The 13,559-nt window shown below is 52.2% G+C and overlaps 2 protein-coding genes across 8 annotated transcripts in view; both read left to right on the plus strand.

Annotated features, from left to right (window-relative positions):
• RAD54L2 (RAD54 like 2) overlaps positions 1–13,552 on the plus strand; it is a 68,539-nt gene extending 54,987 nt beyond the window's left edge. For 6 of the 7 annotated variants that reach the window (XM_051793397.1, XM_051793396.1, XM_051793395.1 and 3 more), the window contains 12 exons: positions 19–196; positions 657–908; positions 1,455–1,573; positions 1,883–1,998; positions 2,965–3,064; positions 3,391–3,596; positions 4,860–5,035; positions 5,790–5,986; positions 6,100–6,296; positions 6,771–6,860; positions 7,403–7,495; positions 7,691–10,625. In XM_051793397.1, coding sequence (XP_051649357.1) covers positions 19–196; positions 657–908; positions 1,455–1,573; positions 1,883–1,998; positions 2,965–3,064; positions 3,391–3,596; positions 4,860–5,035; positions 5,790–5,986; positions 6,100–6,296; positions 6,771–6,860; positions 7,403–7,495; positions 7,691–8,676 — 2,710 coding nt within the window. In that variant the 3' untranslated portion in view covers positions 8,677–10,625. Of the gene's footprint in view, positions 1–18; positions 197–656; positions 909–1,454; positions 1,574–1,882; positions 1,999–2,964; positions 3,065–3,390; positions 3,597–4,859; positions 5,036–5,789; positions 5,987–6,099; positions 6,297–6,770; positions 6,861–7,402; positions 7,496–7,690; positions 10,626–10,782 lie in introns of those variants that run through there. The other variant, XM_051793399.1, reaches the window with a different exon arrangement.
• On the plus strand, positions 11,555–13,552 carry LOC127473593 (uncharacterized). Its single transcript, XM_051793407.1, has one exon. The coding sequence runs from the start codon at positions 11,555–11,557 to the stop codon at positions 12,644–12,646; it is 1,092 nt and encodes a 363-aa protein (XP_051649367.1). The 3' UTR covers positions 12,647–13,552.
• Positions 13,553–13,559: the final 7 nt, after the last annotated feature.

The raw sequence follows: 13,559 nt of genomic DNA on the forward strand, positions 1-13,559 counted from the left end.
TTTTTATTTCCTCCGCAGGCGGGGCCACAATGTTCTGAAGGTTCAGCTCCCATCTAAGGAAGAACACGTCATTTTGGTGCGTCTGTCGAAGATCCAGCGGGCCCTTTATACGGAGTTCATGAACCGGTTCCGAGACGCAGGCAACAGTGGCTGGCTGGGACTGAACCCACTCAAAGCTTTCTGTGTCTGTTGCAAGGTAGGTTTTGGCAGGAGATGCAAAGAAATATTCTAATATGTAAGGCAAAGGCAGGAGTATGAGACAAAACAGGAAGCGAAAGTGTGGTTGGCCAGGGACATCTTCTCTCCCCAGAGTGCTCTGTGATGGCCCAACAGTGTTGTTGTCTTTACTTCCAGAACTGGGATGCAGAGATGTTAAATGTACTTTTCAAACTGTGCAAGAAACCTGCAGCCAACAGCTGAACCAGTACTGGGCTGATACCTTCACCTGCACAGCCTTACCTGCCTTTGTGCTGTGTGGGGTGCACAGTGGCCTCCTGGTTTGTTCTCAGGGAAAGAATTTGGCACTTTTAAAGATATGAGAGCCTAGGGGAAGTATCAGTTCTTTCCTTTGAATAGCTGTGGGGCTTTCAGACCACAATCATTGGCAAGCAGCAGGCCAGCACAGATCTAACCACTTTCTTTCCTTTCCCTTTCAGATCTGGAACCATCCAGATGTGTTGTATGAAGCTCTGCAAAAGGAGAATCTGGCAAACGAGCAGGATTTGGATGTGGATGACCTTGGCACAGCAAGTACTAATTCCCGCTGCCAGCCTCAGGGAATTAAAGTCAAAGCAGAGAGTAATGCTTTGGCATCACCAGTTGGAGAAGCTACTAATAGCAAGTTCCTCCAGAGTGTTGGCTTCAACCCTTTTCAAGAGAGAGCAAATCAGGTCGTAACTTATGAGTGGGTGAGTGCCACTGCTGGAAACCTCTTCATTTGGAGAGTCTGAAATCAGAGTGTACTTCTTTTTAGGGCAGTTTTCTGAAGTGGAGCAAAGAGAAGACTCTTCTGTTTGAGTTGTGGGTTTCTCTTACGTTTCTTTACCATAGAGCATCTTGATAAGCAGGTTGTGTAATGCTGGGAGGGGTTTATGAGTCTCATGAGGCAGGAGTGCAGGCAGCACTCATACCATTGTTTTCATCTGACCAGAAAGGCTGTGGACTTTGTTATTCAAAAAAAGGTGTTAGAGTGAAATTTGATCTAGATAAGATGGTGGTAAATCTAGAAAGCTAGAAGAAAGCTCTTGAGGTAAAAGAGTCATGAAATGTTGAGGGGACACTCATTCATCCAAGAAGTTTGTCATTTGGAGCTTCTGGAAGGGGAGGTAGCAGCAGTAGTTAGGAGTAGCATTCTCACCTCTACCAAGTGGATGTAAATAACCTCTGAGACAGGATTGTTGGACTAAACAGAGAATGAACAACTCCACCTGTAATAGTCTCCCATTTCTTGGTAGGCCAAAGACATCTTGTGTGATTACCAGACGGGAGTCTTGGAGAACTCGCCCAAGATGGTGCTACTGTTCCACTTAATTGAGGAAAGTGTGAAGCTTGGAGACAAGATCTTGGTCTTCAGGTAAGCAGAGTATCAATAGTTGATTCTACAGTCACCAAGCACTGGAGTAGTTGGATCTCCTCTGGTGCTAGAAGCTTGTTACACAGGATGAATGGTGTAGCAGTTTCCCTTTTTTTTCTTTGTTGTATTAGATCTTGGATTTCATCTGTGGGTTTTATACTTCTACCAGTGTCAATTTTACTAATGAGAGATGTGCTGCACAAACAGGCTTTGACAACCATCAGTGCTGTCATGGTTGGGGAAGGGTTCTGATACTCCACTTTTACTGCTGGGGAGTCATTTCCCTGAACAGAGATCTTGGTTTTGCAGCCAGAGCTTGTCCACCTTATCTGTCATTGAAGAGTTTTTGGCAAAGAGACCGATGCCAAGTCCTCCAGGCTCAGATGGAGGAGTTCACAACTGGGTCCGAAACATCAACTACTACAGTGAGTACAGCAAATCCCCCTCACTTTTGATGTCACACTGTTTGATCCTCTGTGATGGACTAATTTCTGAAAGTCACCCACTGTCTTCATATGTTTGTCCTTGGGTGTGAAGATGCTCCTCTGAAGCGTTCTCTTGATGAACCTCTTTCAGATTGTTCTTACTTTAGTTATTTTGGAAGACCATGTCAGTTGGATAGCAACTAACTGATAACTTCCAAATCCTCTTTCTGACATATTACTTAGGAGATGGTAGACATCTTTAACACCTCACTTACTACTGCTTTTTAAAGTTGCAAAAGATACTTTTTGCTTCCTGTTAAGCTATTTGCTAGATTTTGCTTCCAAATCCAGAATCACCCTGGAGTGCTTTCATTAGCTCAGGGCTGTGAATCCCTCCTCCCCTCTTCCCCAGTTTTAAATCTCGTTCTGGTATGGGTTGTTGCTTTGTGTGGCTACTTTACAGGCCAGGGTTGAGAGAAGTGGTGGCTGATTTTTGAAGAGCAGCCAGAAGCAACATGGAGCAGAGACAACACCCCCTGCAACTCCCCTAGACCAGTACTCTCTGTGCTCAAATCTAAGCTTTGGGGGTTTGCCAAAAGCTTTACAATTTTGATTTCTCTTGGTTCTTTGTTCCTGTTGTTCCTGCTTGCTATCCATCTTGCCTAAAGCACAGCCTTAATGGGCTGCTAGATGTGTTGTAGCACTCCCAGTCCTGGCCTTGACAAGCTTGAGTAATGTTTTACTTGATCTTTCAGCTGAACAAATCCCAGCCTGGCTGGCTGCACTGCACCTGCCTGGCTGGGCAAATTAGGGGTACAGAGTGGTCCAGTTGAGAACCTGGAGTACATGACTTGAGGAAGACCCAGAATTGGTTTGCAACCAGTTACAAAGCTCAGAGTTTAGAAAGTGAGTTTGTTTCCCCCAGACACACAGAGCTTTTAAATGTGTCTTTCATTTCCTTCTCAGGACTGGATGGCAGCACCTCTGCCTCAGAAAGGGAACGACTGATTAACCAGTTCAATGATCCCAGCAACACCTCTGTTTGGCTCTTCCTTTTGTCCACACGGTAAGTTGGCTGGAGCAGAAGGGCACAGTGGAGGACTCACACTGATGTTCTGTGTGCAGGTGGGCTTTCAGTTCTTAACTTCCTTTGTAGTATGCTCTCCATGGCCTGATAATGCCATCTGCTTCTGAGTTCCCTAGGGATGTAGCATTTCAGTCTTAATCTTCTGCAACAGCTTAACAGTCTTGGAAACCAAACTTAGGTTTAAAGTTTGGCTGGAGGGAACTTTCCATAGACACTTGTGGACTCCTGGCTGTGATGGTCGTCCCTGCCTAGAAGTTTTGAAAGTTGGCCAAGGCAGCAGTTTGAAATTTGTCTCTAATTTCCAGTGCTGGTTGTCTGGGTGTCAACCTCATTGGAGCCAACAGAGTGGTGGTGTTTGATGCCTCCTGGAACCCGTGCCACGACGCCCAGGCCGTGTGCCGAGTGTACCGCTACGGGCAGAAGAAGCCGTGCCACATCTACAGACTGGTTTCCGATTACACCCTTGAGAAGAAGATCTATGACCGTCAGATCTCCAAGCAGGGCATGTCAGGTAAGTGTGGGTGAACATGGCATTCCACTCTCAGCTTTCACTCCCTTTAGCTCCTGCAAGTCCTGGTTCTGTGAGTTTTGTAATTTCTTTTTTTAAGGTTGAAGACCAGACAAAGAGGTGACAGACACTATCCCAGAGCTATGTTTGATGTTTGTGAGTTGGCAATGACATGGGATCCTTTAAGAAATTCATGATGGTAGAGCCAAAATCCTGCAGCAGGGCTGTGTTACTAGTCCACTGCTGTGCCATTTACCATCACTGCTACTCTCCTGGCTGCTGCAACAGACTGGAGACTCAGAGGGTGTCTGTGTTCCCCTGTGCCTGGATATTGCTCACCTTAAGCTGGGTGTTACATATTAATAGCTCTGTACCTCCATTTTTCCAGCAGCAAGAGAGGGAAAATGGCTAAATTAAAACATGTATTGATACCTTTGACCCACAGTGCTTACTTAGGAGCCAAGAATAATGAATTCATTGCAGTTCTGACCTCCCCTTGTACCACAAGTATCTTTTGTGCTGGCTTGTGCCAACTGTCAAGCTGTTCTCCTGGAGCATGCAGCCGAGGGTTGTGGTGACCCAAAGAAAGCTCTGCTGCCTGAGTCCTTCTGTGCCTGAAACACAAGTCCAGAGGCAGCAGCCCAGTGTGATCTGCTCAGTGTGCTGTTGTGCACTCAAGGTGGAGTCCCCTGGCAGCTGGCTTCCAAGAGAGTCCTGGATAGAGATGTTTTCTCCACATGCTCCTGTTTGCCCTGTGTGCAGGAGGGATCATGTCCAAGAAAAGCATTCAGGCTCTTGTGAGCGAGGGACTGTGGCTGCTTTTCTGAGCTTTTAACTCAACAGAGTTCTGTAAATTTTAGTATCTGGTTACTAACTTGAGCCTTTTTGGTGGGCTTTGTGGGAGGGCACCTACTGATGTGGCTGCAGTTCTGTCTCAGGACACCTATATTTACAACCTTGTCATGTGAGGTGGGACACCATCCATCACTAGTTTTGTATTCCTGCTTGCCAGGAGCTCGCTGACCTGCACTGCCTTGCTGTGCAGTCTGGAGCACAAGACACTTGTCAGCCTGACTTGGTCAAACAGGCTCAGTTCTGAACATGAATGGTGATTTTTCTCCCTGCCCTGACATTTACAGAACACTTCTGAGGATTGTGCAGATTGTAAGGAGGGAACTCTGTTAGAACAGGGGTGTAGGAAGGGCAGCAGGCAAGCAGTACCCATTTCTTCCCTTTTCTGCTAATTTCATTCCCCCTCTTTTCCAGACCGGGTGGTGGATGATCTGAACCCAGTGCTGAACTTCACCCGACGAGAGGTGGAGAACCTGCTGCATTTTGTGGAAGAGGAATCTGACCCTGCTCAGCTCTCCCTCAATCCAGGCAAGATGAAGGAGTCTGTTCTACAATTAGCCTGTCTCAAGTATCCTCACCTCATCACCAAGGTAAGACCAGCCTGTTTCCTTGCTGGCACAGCACTGCACAGCCAGGAGTAGGCCTGGAGGAGTCTGGCAGCATGATTGGGCCATGGTGACGAGAAGGATGCACCTGTGTGCTGCTGGTGGGAATAGGCAGAAAATCCTCTAGAGAGAACCCAAAGAGCCCTGCCCTTCCCTGTGGTATCTCCTACACATTTACAGACGCCTCTGTCCTGGACAGGTTTGGGGGCAGGTTGCCGGCACCCCTTTTCTTCATCTTGGTGCTAGGTGGGAAAGTGGCAGTGGCATATCCCAGCTTGCTGCCAGCTCTTTTCCTGGGGTGGCTTTGAACCAAAGCTGGGACAGGCAGCACTTACCTGTGTTGTCAGGAGTTTCTCTGGTAGGGTGGTGGTGCAGAGGGGGCCTGTGGCTGGGTGCTGTGGGGCTCTGGTGGCCGCGTGACATCGTGGCAGACTCTGTGCTTGCACTCTTGGCCTGGCCTTTGGCTCCTGGGTTTTGCTCTGTGCTCGTGGTAAGTGCTGGCCTTGGCTGGGCAGGCAATGGCTTAGCTGACTGTCACCCTTCAATCTGAGCCTGGCCACATCCACAGCACTGCCCTGCACGTACTTCACCATGGCCATCTCTGCCTTCCCAACTGCCCTTCCTGCTCAGCCTGGGATGGAGACAGGCTGCCGCAGGGAGCCGCTGGCTGCCGTTTGGGGTTTGTTGGTTCCCTCTTGTGGTGTGTTGGTGCCAGAACCGCGGTGCTGTGGGGTTGCAGGAGCCTTTTCAGCATGAGTCACTGCTGATCGACCGGAAGGAGCACAAGCTGACCAAGGCAGAGAAGAAAGCAGCCAAGAAGAGCTATGAGGAGGAAAAGCGAGCATCCGTCCCCTACACCCGGCCGTCCTACGCACAGTATTACCCAGCCAGTGACCAGAGTCTGACGAGCATCCCTGCCTTTAGCCAGAGGAACTGGTGAGTACCTGCCCCTTCCCCTTCTTCCCATGCTGTAGACATGAAATGAGTGGGCAGAGAATGTTTATCCCTGTCGAGTGGGCACTGCACTCTCCTCCCTCCTGTCTCACTAGGCGACCAGCCCTCAAGGGTGAGGACAAGCCAGTGGCAAGCGTCCGCCCAGTTCAGTCCACCCCCATTCCAATGATGCCCCGGCATGTCCCCATGGGCAGTGCAGGATCAACCTCAAGCTCCAACCCTGCTGTCAACTTCCCTATCAACTATCTGCAGAGAGCTGGTGTCTTTGTGCAGAAGATTGTCACCACCACGGGTGAGTTGCTGGTGCTCACAGTGGGTTGAGTTGTGATGCCTGTGGTGAACTGAGCATCAGGGTGAGTTGTTGATGCTCACATGGGCAGTGGGCAGATGGCCATCAGAACCAAAGATACTGCCTCTCTCATTTGAGTGGTTCCCCTGGAGGCCTTTCCGTGCAGGTGTGCAAGGGTCTTGGACAAGGGTTGTTGGGAGTGAACTCCTATGAGAGGGCCTTCAATACATACTGTCACCAGTTGTCCTTTTTGGGATAAGGGACATGCTGTGCCAGAGCAGCGTGGCTTTTTCATCTTTGGAGCCTCTGTTGCCTTCCTGTGCTGCTCAGAAATAAACCCAGGGCTTGCTTGTAGCGTAGCACATAGGAGAGACAACTGCACTGCAGACAAAGGGGTTGGTGGGGCACCTGCCCTCTCCTGACTGTAGCTGGCTTGTAATTTAATGGACACTGTTCTGTTTCTTCTCCCACTGCCAGATATTGTGATTCCGGGTACAAACACGTCCACTGATGTACAGGCAAGAATCAGTGCTGGTGAGAGCATCCACATCATCCGAGGGACAAAAGGTAAGTCCTAGCCAATGCCGAGTAGCAAAGAAAAGGATGTAAGAGCATGAATCAGTGCCTTGACAGGAAAAGAAACAAGAAGAGGAGGAGGTCTGGAGTTTGCAGTGGCTCTGTTGCAGCCTGTGCTCTGGGTGTGTTGATGCTGCAGAGATGTTGCAGCTGTGGCTGCTCCTGTAGCCCTGAGAGGAGCTGTTGAACTTTGTGGCTGGGTGTCTCCTTTTCACAACACCCTCTGCATGTACTGGGGCAACCAAACACTTCCTGGTGCTCCCAGAGCAAACTCTGTCTCAAGCATGAAGTTTCACATTTCCCCCCAGCAGCACATTGGGAAGGGGTGATCCCCAACCCATGAAAGCTGCAAAGGTGGAAGTGAGGAGTGAAGAAGGAGACAGAAGCCCCTCGCTGAGCTTCCCTGCATGATCTGAGCTGGCCTTATGTGGCACTGCTGTCCTGTTCCTGCCTGAGCAGCCTTGTGGGCTCACAGATCCAGGGTCCTGAGCTGATATTAGAGTTGTAATGACGTTGTTCTGCCTCTGTTCCAGGGACGTATATCCGGACCAGCGACGGTCGGATTTTTGCTATACGGACCACTGGGAAGCCAAAGGGCAATGAAGACCGTCGGACAGCTGCCTCAGGTAGGGGCTTGTGAGTGCTGTGTGAGGCTTTCACATGTGCTTTCCTACTTGAGTGGCTGGGGTGGCTTTCCCTGGTGTATTCCTCACGGCTGTGTTTAGAGCAATCTCCCCACCTTCCTTTCCACTGTTGCGTTTTGGCCCCCGGGTTTTTCTCCAAGGTCGTCTTTCTCACCTGCTCCATCTCCTTGTTTCCAGGCTCCCAGAGCTCCTCCCTGGAGTCCACAAGCAATGGCAGACACAGTGCCTCATCGCCGCAGCTCCCCAGCACGGAGGAGCTCACCCGGCCCATATCCCCCGACAGCCCCGAGATCATCAGCGAGCTGCAGCAGTACGCGGAGGCGGCGGCCGCGCGCGAGTCCCGGCACAGCTCTCCCAGCACCAACGCGGCGCAAGGCCACGCCCGCACAGACACCGCGCCCGGCGCCGCAGCCCGAGGAGCCGAGCAGCGCGTGGGGGTTCACTGCCTGGCCCCCTCCGTGTCCACGGCCCTGCCAGCCACCAGCCAGCACGTCGATGCCCACTCGGTGTTGGACTTACGGGGCAACAAGCGCAAGTCGACCTCGCCGTCGGCTCCGGAGGAGCAATCCCGCAGGCAGCAGAAGAAGCGCCAGTTGCCATCGTCCGTGCAGCCCTACGAACACGGGTACCCCGTCTCTGGTGGGTTCACCATGCCTCCTGTCTCTTTAAACCACAACCTAACCCATCCATTTGCCTCCCAACCAGGAAACTCCTTGTACATGGGCACTGGCTCCTCTTATTACCAGCTGCCCAATTTACTCCCAGACCCTCATCTGGTGTTCCCTGTGACTACTGACCCTCTGCTGACAGCCGGCACCGCCAGCTCTTCTGCTGCTACCTCAGCCACCGCCAGCGTCCCCTCATTCATGCTAAACCCTTCTCTGACAGGGGTGCTGCCCAATTACTCGCTTCCCTTCACGCAGTCACTCCTGCCCGAGCCCAGGATGTTTGCTCCTTTCCCAGCCCCCGTCTTGCCTAGCAGCCTTCCCAGGAGCATGGCATCTGCCTACCCTGGCTACATGTCCCCTCACTCGGGCTACCCAGCTGGGGGTCTCCTTCGGTCCCAGGTGCCTCAGTTTGAACCCCAGGAGGTCCCAGAGGTGGGATGCAGCTCTAATGACGAGGACAAAGACGACGATGTCATAGAGATCACAGGGAAATAAAAAGGCCCAGCTCCTGCTCGGTCTCAGCTCCGCCAGGAGGCAAAAGTTGCAGGACCTTTTTGGGAGTCAGGATTTCCCCTCTGGGCTGTGGCAGTGGGTGGAGAAGGATGCAAAGGGTGTGGCGTGGGGGTGGTTTTGTTCTTTTCGTTTTGCTTTGTTGTTTTTTAGCTGTCGAGGATAAGAATTGTATTAGGGGCTGGGAGATGGGAGAGGGATAGAATGGACCTGTGAGGGCCAGGGGAGCAAGAGCCAGGGGAGGAGGGAAGCAACAATGCAAACCATAGGAGTGCCTCCCCCTATGCTCTGTCTGTCTGTCTGTCTGTGTTCTCTGTCTTGTCTGGCCGCAGCGGCTCGGTGTTGCGAGTCACTGCCCTGCTCAGGCCTGGAGGTGCGGGCTTGACCGCTGGCAGGGCCGAGCTCCCTCTCACATGAACTGCCTTATCTGTGAACTTCTCTCACTGAGAGAGGGGCGGGCCGGGGGGGTGACTCCAGCAGAGGTTGGGGACAAAGTGTTTTTAATGGGGAGGGAGTGGGGAGGCTTCTACATCGTATATGTTGGGGCAGGGAGGGGGGGGATTGATGTTAAAAAAAAAAAAAAAGGAAAGATAAAAAAAAAAGATTAAAAAAAAAAAAAGAAAATACCCCACAGACAGTTTGTCACCCTTTTCAAATTCACATGAGACTAGTGTGAGGGCTCCAGGCAGGCTCCTGCTGCAGTCAGGCAGGCAGGGCTCTGGTGGGGGGCTCCTCCAGGTCCTTCTGGAAGGTCCTGTCCTCCCCAGGGGCCTTCTGGAGGGTCCCATCCAAGGTAGGTTGGCCCTGTGGGTCCAATGCCAGCTCTGTGTGCCAGGTCAGATGAGTGGAGCAATCCCAAATGTCTTGGTGGCCGTCGGAGGGGAATCCTGGTGACTCCTCAGTTCCACGGCCCTGCCAGGCTATGTGAAGGCCACGTCTCACCCTGCTGTGGCCCACCAGATCCAGGGGTATGTGGGCTCACTGCTGCTTCTCAACAGCACCAGGCAGTGGAGAAGATTGGGAGGGGGACACTGGACCCAGTGCCAGTTGCTGTTGAACCTGTGACTGGAGGGACTTCCCCCTGCACAGAACCTCTACATTAATTTATTTCATGAAAGCGTAATATTTATTGTCTGGGGGAGTCTGTCTTTCTACTTTTAAATTAATTTCCATATTAAAAAAAAATAAAAAGCTGGCCTCCATCATGCAGTGGTCGCTTGTTGGGTTGTTTGTGTGGGGAGAAGCAGTGGGTTGACCGAAGTGTAGCCTTAGGAGCGGGGCCAGCTGTGGAGGTGGCCTATGGCTGACCCATGTGGCATTGGCTGGATGTGCCCCATCAGGAGCTGCTCTGGGTGCTCAGCAGCCAGAGCGAGGATGGAGTCCTCTTGTCATTGGGGAGCACATGTGGGAGCCTGCTGTGCTGCTTCCCAGTGAGGAGGAGGGCTGTGAGGTATGTGGAGCTGGGGAAGCACCTTTCCCCACGCAGGGAGCAGCACTCAGCCCAGCCCTGCTCAGCCCCACGTGTGAGGAGGCTGGTCCTGGCCCTGACAGTGAGCTCTCTGGCTGCTCACCTCGGGGCCAGGGCTTCTAGGGAGAGCTGGGATACCCAAGTGCAGCTGGACTTGGTGGGTGTGACTGTGTGTGAACACATTAGGATGGAGACTTGAAATCCAGGAACCCCCGTGTCACATCTGCGTGTCACCAGGCATGAGCTGTGCTCGCCTGTGTGGGATGTCCCTGGAGCCAGGGCAGCTTGTAGGGGACCTCTGGAAGCTGCAGTCACTGCTGTTTGCTGGGACCAACTAAGTATAGGAAAGGACAGGATGTCCTGACATCCTCCACTAAAGGGGTGCGGGAAGATGGGACCCCCCTTCCTGAGAGGGGGGCGGGTGTGCACGCGTGTTATGGAAACATAATAAAAATGTTATGGGGCTTTCCTAGTGTCTTCTCTGTTTAATGGACATTGTCTGTCAAACATAACCACACCATTCATAGAAGCCTTAGATCAACAGTTTAGCTATGCAAATTATTTTAATTATTTTTTTAAAAAACAAACATTAAAATAGTGCTTTCTTCTTTAACATATCCTAGGAGTTGAAAACCGAGGGGTTCTGAGCAAACTGCTGGACAACTTGTCTTTGGATGCACCATGGAAATAAAAATCAAACCCCCCCACAAAAGTAACAAAGCAAATTAACTGATGGTGTTCATGCAAGTTTCTCCAAAGACTTGACAGTGCTGCATCTGTGAGTCATGCCCTCCTGTGCTCTGTGTGTCCACCTCATGCACAACCCTGTGACACTGACTGTTTGACAAGCTTGCCCAGATGTCCGTTGCATCCCTGTGAGGCTGTCAGTTTTCTGGTGGATTTGGGGAATGAACCTAGGCAAGGGCTTTTTCCTTGTCGAGAGTAGCAAGCATTGAGACCCTGGGGGCACGTGTGGGAGGCTGGAATGTAAGCAGACCCCCACTAGAGCCCTGCTGCAGCCCCAGTCCTTCCTGGTGGGGGTCAGGGTAGTGGGGCTCATCCAAGGGACCCTCCCACATCTGAATGGGGCCTGTGCTGGGACAAGGTGTGAAGATTTGGCTGGGGGCAGTCAGTGTCGTGGTTCTGGATGTGATACTGGTGACTGCACACCATTTTCTCTGCTCCTTGCCTCTCCAGGACTTCCTGAGCAGGCCCTGGCACATCTCCATGCTGCCACTCGATGTCCTCCCAGGGTTCCCCAGCATAGCCCAAGCCCTGTGGCCACAGGAGCCAGGGGCAGCTGGCACTCAGCTGCCATGGGGTGCACACTTCGTGCCCTGTTCTGGTCATTAACCTGGCACCAGGGTGAGGTGTGAGGGCTCTCCTGGCTCCTGCATGGCCATGGCAGCTTGGAGACCCCTTGCCACCCTTCTGTGGTGCGCATGCTGCTGGCAAACATCCCTGGCTCCAGGCAACTGCAGCATGTTGGCCCTGCCCAGCAAGCGCCCAAGTACAGCCCCAGCCCTACCTCTGCCCCACCTTCCAGCCCCAGGCACCCCCTTAGTGAGGGGACGGGTCCCCTGGGCCCTGGCAGAGCCTTGGCTGAGAGATGGTGGCAGAGATGGCAATGATGCCCTGGCCACAGCTGGGGGCTGGCTGGGGCTGGGGCTGCTCCAAGGCAACCGGAGGCACCTGCTCTCCCACTGTGCCAGGGGAAGGATTTCCTCCACCCCACAGGAACTGGGGGGGGAGTGTGGGTTATCCAGAGTCTCTCCGAGTCGGGAGAACTCTCTGAGCCCTAAAACTCCCCTCCTGTGGGACCCACTCTCCCCCTCATCTCTCCCCAGAGTTTTCTCCTCTCCAGCATGTGGTTCTGCTGCAGAGGGTCCTGTCTTGGTTTTCCTGAGCCCAGAGCAGGGACTTTCCCTGCACGGGTTAAATTTTTCTTTTGCTGCTGAATTTCTGTCTCCAAATGACCTGACAGGAAGCAGCTGCCAGTTCTCGGTGGGGCTGTGGGTGACACTGAGGACAGCAGTGCAGGACTCTCTGCTGAGGGTTTGGACAATAAGGAGGATTCCTGAGCACAGCCTTGAGGCCTGGGCATTGCTGTGGGGAATTGGGAATGGCCAACTGCCCTCCACGTCAGCATTCAGCCCTTGGTCCTTCCCTCAGGTGGGAAGTTTCCACTCCTGGGAACAATCAGGCAAAGGCTGGGTGCCACTGGGGACAGTGCCATGGGCATGGAGGTGGCTGCTGTGTGCCCTGGTCTTGGTGGGCTTGTTTCCCTCACTGCTGATGAAGATCTTGGGGTATCATAGGGAACTGCAGGATGGGGGCAACACAGCCCAGCATGGCCCACGTTGGGCAGAATCTGCTGCTCGTCACCCTCCCAGAGCACCTGGGAGGGTGATGGGGTGGGTGCAGGTACTTGGAGAAAGCAAATATTCTGGCAAGCAAAGGGTGAGATTTCCACAGAGGCTTCACTAGAAATTATGTGTGTTTTGACTTAGTGATGTCAGCGAATCATAGACTCATAGAATGGTTTGGGTTGGAAGGGACTTTAAAGATCACCTCGTTCCAACACCCTGCCATGGGCAGGGACACCTCCCACTATACCAGGTTGCTCCAAGCCCCATCTAGCCTGGCCTTGGACACTTCCAGGGATGGGGCATCCACAGCTTCTCTGGGCAACAAATGAAAGTGGCTGAATGCACGAGAATCGCTGCTGGTTTGGGGGCGGCTTCCCGGACTACAGGGACAAGTACAGCAAATACCTTCACAGCTGGTGTTTCTCGCCACTCTGGGATGAATTTTGTTAATCCAGTCTTGGAAGGACCTGGGGGGGGAGGGCTGGGGTGGGGGGCAGAGGTTAAATGGACAATGTAGTCCGGCTAGATTACAGTGAGGTGATGGCTCCTCACAACTTGGAGCAGGCGCTCCCTGCGAAGGGACAACGGGGCAAGTGAGGGAGAGCAACCTCTGCCACCTCCCAGGCTACCACCACTGCCTCGGCTGCTTCGTGGTACCCAGCTTGGAGCTGGAGTCTGGCAAATCCACAGGAGCCTGAAGGAATCCATCACTGAGTCTCATTTGGGGTTTTGTGTTGGTTTGAGCTTCTTTTTCTTTTTTTTTTTTTCTTTTCTTTTTTACTACCGCCTTAGTTTGTGGCCTGTCTTGTTGTGGTTGGAAAGAGGAGTATTGCTAGCTGGGTGGGTTGGTCGGTTGGCCCCACGCATGATCATGTGCTTCCCTCTTCTCTCTGTCGAACGGGATGTGCTCACCTGATCTCCCAGAACAGAGACTTTGAACAATTTGTTGTTTATATGATGTATTTATTTTTACTTGTGTTTCATGTCATTTTTTAAAAAAATAATAAATTGTAAGTTGGTATAACTGCCTG

The sequence above is a fragment of the Manacus candei genome, unplaced genomic scaffold (assembly GCF_025592945.1).
Source record: "Manacus candei isolate 608988 ecotype Guabito, Panama unplaced genomic scaffold, ASM2559294v1 h1tg000036l, whole genome shotgun sequence".
Lineage (NCBI taxonomy): Eukaryota > Metazoa > Chordata > Aves > Passeriformes > Pipridae > Manacus > Manacus candei.

What these genes read in the sequence shown, in the direction of transcription:
- LOC127473593 (XM_051793407.1), top strand. Translation starts at nt 11,555, where the DNA reads ATGGCCATGGCAGCTTGGAGACCCCTTGCCACCCTTCTGTGGTGCGCA.